General features: G+C 29.2%; 1 protein-coding gene across 3 annotated transcripts in view; it reads right to left on the bottom strand.

Annotated features, from left to right (window-relative positions):
- Positions 1–1,007: 1,007 nt before the first annotated feature.
- Positions 1,008–6,000, bottom strand: part of LOC126725674 (wall-associated receptor kinase-like 8) — a 212,175-nt gene continuing 207,182 nt past the window's right edge. The window contains exons 3-4 of one of the 3 annotated variants that reach the window (XM_050430503.1): positions 4,937–5,005; positions 1,008–2,227 (exon numbers count right to left, since the gene is read on the bottom strand). In XM_050430503.1, the coding sequence (XP_050286460.1) occupies positions 1,062–2,227; positions 4,937–5,005 (1,235 nt within the window). In that variant the 3' untranslated portion in view covers positions 1,008–1,061. Of the gene's footprint in view, positions 2,228–4,936; positions 5,075–6,000 lie in introns of all 3 variants that reach the window. The other 2 variants (XM_050430498.1, XM_050430499.1) reach the window with 2 other exon arrangements.

Genomic DNA, 6,000 nt, shown 5'->3' with positions numbered 1-6,000 from the left:
TTTCTTTTGGCTTAATTTGGGCTTTTCTACCATTGGGCCCTTGTTATCAAAAATGGGTATTAACATTGTGTATACCCCTCCATAACATTATAGTCTTGCATACATGCATCTTCCCCTTTCTCATGATCTCTTTAGCAAATGATGAAATTCTACAGCTATGTTGCCAAAATTATTTCTTAACCCTGGTGTCCTGATTTTCCATTAAAATCAAGTTTTCAAAAACTATTTTTTTTAAAAAAAAAAAAAAAAAACATGTTGCCAAAATCCTATCTCAAAATTGATTTCCTAATCTCCATTAAAAAAAAAAAAAAAAAAACTAATCTTCTGAAACTTTCTTTTTAAAGCAATTATGTTGCAAAAATTCTATCTCAGTAAAAAATTTTGATATTCCAAAACTCTCTTTTCAAAGCACAACTTTTTTTTTTAATTTTTTATTTTTATATAAATTCTATTTTAATTCTGGTTTAAGGGATTCCCCTTTTTCAAAAAGCCATCAACTAATGAAATCGTGAAGGAGGTTCTCCTCTATGTAATCACTTGGTTCAAACCTCATCAATCAAATAACCACATTATTCACAACATAATGATGGGATCTTAAGGATGGCTAGGACTTCCCATCATAACATGGGAAACATTGAGATTTTCAGTTTATCTCAACATTAATTCTTGTAAGTCACGGGTTTCTCAAAAAGGTTTTTAATCTAAAACCATTTTTTCCTCTTTAAAATCAATATCCATCAGTTTTCTACTTCATCTCCATATTGTGCATCTATTGCTTTATGATATGGTGCATATTGGTATACAATTAATTAATTTGCTGCATAATACACAACTAGGGTCTAAACTACATGTTTTATTTCTTCTTATAATTGAACCTAATTCTCGAAATATGGCTCATAAACATAATTTCTTACACAATATTTCAAAATGAACCTATACATTGACTAGTATATTGTGCATATGCCTAAAAGAAGTTATAATAGTTTACAACAAGGGAGAAAAAAAAATATTCCAAATTAGATAATTTATTAATGAAAGTGAGATAAAAGTGGAAGGACAAATTATGATGAAGGTTCACCTATTTCTAAACTTGATCTTGATAAAATAGAAGTGTCATTCCGAGGCCCCATTTCTTCATTTCTAACATAATCAAATTCTTCAAAATTTGGTTGATTAGGATAAACTTTTTGAACTCCCTCCAACTCCTTCACAATCTCTGTCATCGTAGGTCGTTTCTTTCCATACAACTGCAAACATCTTTGTGCAAGGTTAGCAATTTCCATGACTTCATGTTTATTACCGTCCTTCCTTACTTGAGTATCAAGTATATCAAAGAGACGGTTCTCTTTTACAGCATGAATGAAGTATGTAGATAAATTTCGATCTTCTTGTGATCTTGTTAAAAAAACTGGCTTTTTTCCAGTTAAAAGCTCAATAAGGACTACTCCAAAACTGTAAACATCACTTTTTTCTGTAAATTGGCTTGTTTGAAAGTATTCCGGATCCAAGTACCCAAAAGTACCATATACCAGTGTGGTTACATGAGTTTGGTCAATGGCCACTGATCTTGAGGTTCCAAAGTCTGCTACTTTTGCTCTATATTTGTCATCGAGGAGTATGTTTGAAGATTTTATATCTCGATGGTAAATGGGTAATGAAGCTGCTGAGTGTAAGTAAGAAAGAGCTCCTGCAACTTCTATGGCAATCCTTAAGCGCATATCCCATGTTAGTAATGGAAACTCTTCCTTCTCTTCATGAATGTACTGAAAAAGTGTCCCATTGGGAATGAATTCATAAACTAACAAAGGAACTTCTGTCTCTAAACACCACCCAAGTAGTTTGACCACATTTCTATGGTTGATTTGGGAAAGAATGATAATCTCATTAATGAATTTTTCTATATTCCCCTTATCCACTGTGTTGCACTTTTTAATTGCTACAATTCTTCCATCAGCTAACATTCCTTTATAAACTGTACCTTGCCCACCTTTACCAAGTATTCTGTTTTTGTTAAAATGATCGGTCGCATTTTTCAACTCCTTTGAATTGAATAATGTTGTCTTTTGAACATTGTTGTCATTTGAAGATAATTGTTGTTGTAATAATAAACCACCATTCTTTTTGAAGAATTTTTTCTTGAGCTTGATTTTGTTTCTTTTCTTTATCATTCTGTACAGGCACCATATAATAGTGAAATGAAACAATGCCCCAAGGCTTGAACAAATAACTGCACAGGTCAAGAAAATTAGATAGAAATATCACATCAACCTAAATTCGGATTATATAAAATTATGAATAAGTGTGAAATAGATTTGAACAGAAGTACAATGATTTGTAAATATCTTTCTCATGTTTTAAAAGAAGTTACTAATTTTTTTTTCTTTTTTTACATTAATATTTCTCATAATATCCTAGAATATAAAATGATGTTAACTACTAATTAATTTCTTAGGAAGAATAAAATTTATTATTTTGCTTTATGGAAACATTTTTTATACATGAAATTTATTGTTAGGTACATGATTTTTCATGCAAGTCTATTTTGTTTTGAGAGGCTTATGAGCCCAACAAAAATTTCCCCGTTGCATGGCTCCAGCTAACTTTGCAACATGTACCTGGCAGTCCTACCTTACATGAGCTTAAACACCTAATTGGCGAATTCTTATTATAGATTATAAAATTTACTACCAAAAAAATTGTATAGCAGTGCTCATCAGTAAAATCAGCCTTCACTATTTTTATTTTCTAGGACTAACCAAAATACTTCACTCATTTCTCCTTTATTTTCTTCCATTATTCAAATACCTCACATCTCCTGTTATATGTTGACTTTGATCAAAGTATGATGTCAAATTTTTTATCCCTTTTTAGTGAACAATGACTGAAAAAGACGAGCTTGTCCTCCCTTCTCACACCACATTCAAGCTTACTGTAAAAATCTATATCATAATAGATTAAAAAATCTAAATTGAAATGAAGAATTATGCAACTTTTAGAGAGAAATTGTCTTTTCAAGATAGATTTGTAATATTAGATAATAGACAATCATATTATGATTTAGAACATTTTTAAGGAATGAAAAAAAAAAAAAAGAAGAAGCATGTAAGAGAGATGAGTAGTGCAATTCAGCTAAAAGTCTGAAACTATCAAATTATAAAAAGCATGATTTATCTTTTAGTGATAGATTATCAAAAGAACAAAACTTAAAAGCTAATGTACTTCTTCATATTCTAAGCGTACATAAATTTAGTAAGCTAAAAGTGCATGAAATATAGTTTTTTTTTTTAATCCGTTCTAGCTCAGAGAAAGGTAGGATACCCAAGTGACTTAGTCATTCCCTTCCATGATGTTGGGCTTTGTAGAGTCTAGTTGTGTTTTATCCGGATGACGACCCAACCCGAAATGATGTTGTGTGGTTTTTAATGGGAGGTTTTTTAAAGCTTAGTTTATGGAGCGGAGGCTTGGGCCAATAGGCCCCAGCCATAGTTGCCCCTGCTGGGAAAATAGAAACCGGGGGTGTAGGATATAGAAACCGGTGCGTAGGATATAGAAATTGTTGTTTTAGTAATTAGGGTTTTCTTGAGGTATTTTTTGAGACAGGAAAAAAAAATTGTATTGCCACACTTTGTATTTTTCCTAATAATAATGAAATCCCTACAATTCTGTGGACGTAGGCAAATTGCCGAACCATGTAAATACTGTCTTATACATGTGATTATTTTTCTTTGGTGTGTATTCTCTATTTTGTTTCTCACAGGTTTGGGAATTTCATGTTAATTCCCTACACATGATCCATTGAACTGCGTAAAACCAATAAACTAAAAGTACAATTCTATTTTCCAAGTAAAATAAAAATTAATCCATACAAAAATTTAACTAAAAAAAAATATAAATGCGAATGAATGGATGTTAGAATTGTTTATCACCATAGAATTACAATAATGGATGAGAATTTGTGTATAGTCCCTCTTGTCAAGGACTTATGGTATAGCATCTCTCTATCACATAACTATGATCTTGTTTTTATTTTTACTTTATTCATTTTCTAAATTTATAGTCTATAATCTCTGCCAAGTGCCTTCCGACTCAATTGGTTGGCATTGTTTTATGTTTTCAAGATATCCAAAGTTCAAATTCCCTTTCTCCTGTTATAACTATCGAATTATCAAAAACACTAAAGACATTTAACTTTTGATAAACCTCATAATATTGTGCCATATAGACTTTTGAGACCTCACAATTTTACACATAATTATTTTAATATATACTTTTTAATTGATTTTGAATTCTATTCTATATTTAAACCATCCATTAAAATTTCCGCACATCATATCTTCTATAAATGCTAGAATATATAATTTTATAAATAAATAAATTTACAATAAATTTTGATTCCTAGAATATATAGTTCACAAACACAATCATAAAATAAATTCTAATTGAGATCCACTATAATTATCAACTCTTTTACTCAAAAAAAAAAAAAAAATCATCAACTTTAATAGTTAGAATAAAAATATATATCATATTATATAAATTGTTATATGCATTACATAGGTTACTGACTAATATTTATAATATTGAAGGCATTTGGATTTTGTCCACCTCAAATATTTTGCCAAATACGCTTCTGAGACCGCACAGTTTTACACTTCATTATAATATTTTTTAATTGAATTTGATTTTTTTTTCCTATATAATCTAAACCCATCATTTGAATCATGGTACATTATATTTTATTTTAATGGTAGAATATATATAGTTGTATATACAAATACAATAATAATAAATGTCTATCAGTAACTATCATGATTATCAAAATTTCATATTTAGACTAAAAAAGTGAAAAAAAATATATTATACTGAAATTTTTTCGTGCATCACACAAGTTAAATCAGTATAAGGCATATCTATAACGGTTTAAAAATTGACATACCTATAATGGCCATCTTCAATGGAGATTTTGGCTTCACTGGAGATTTTGGCTTGTTGCAATGGTAGCTACCTTGTATATTCACACAATCCGACTTGTTGGGACATTGATTGAGTGTCTTGCTTTCGCATTCGTTTATATCTGATTGAAGTATATAAGAAATCAAATTACAAATTAGAATCAGCAGCCAACAGATACTATACAACTAATGCCCCTGCCTCCATTGAATTTGAATTTTTTTCTCTCTTATTTAATTTTTGGGTGAATTTCTTTTTATGTATTTTTTTATTATTAACATAATAATTTTTATCACACCTATAGTGATTACACTATTATCTCTTCTATGTTTTCGAAATTCATTCAAAAAAGAAGAAAAAAATGTTTCTTATTTAATCAATATATTTTAAGATTCAAAACCTATAAAAAGTAAATGTTACGTGTACAAAAGGGAAAATAAAAGTAAAATGAGAAAGAAAGAACATTATTATTACTTTCAAAAGCAATATTAAAAATAAAAAATTAATATGACATTAATTCTTTATTTAGTAATTTATTCTTCATAAAAATTTGTGTAATAATAAATCAAATTTGGGATAATTACCTAATAATATTGTTTACGTAAGACGTACTTGGTGTTTAATCAAACTATTAAGAATATTTGAGTCACTAGTGGAACTTTAACAGGTTATTCATCCAAAATATCCTTAACAGATTTTATATATATATATATATATATATAATGAATATAAAAATGTTTAATGAGTTTTCTTTCAAAAAAATATCATTTAACCACCGCGCACCATGACTGTGATGATTACTTCATAAGTATAAAGTTTTTTTGAGGTATCGGGGGACAAGAGGCAAGGTTCAAGTTTCTAAAAGGAAGCTTCATACACATATATACTTATAGTCGGTTTAGTTTGTGCATCCATGTCTAGATTATATGCGTTTTCAACTTTTTTTTTTTTTTTTTAAACCAGCGCCTATTGCACTGTTCATGGGACAGGAACAGTGCAATCAGGCATATGAACAGTACTTTCAAGCATGAACAGTAATTTATTATTATA

The sequence above is a fragment of the Quercus robur genome, chromosome 5, assembly GCF_932294415.1.
Source record: "Quercus robur chromosome 5, dhQueRobu3.1, whole genome shotgun sequence".
Lineage (NCBI taxonomy): Eukaryota > Viridiplantae > Streptophyta > Magnoliopsida > Fagales > Fagaceae > Quercus > Quercus robur.
This window is presented reverse-complemented; position numbering and strand designations above follow the sequence as displayed.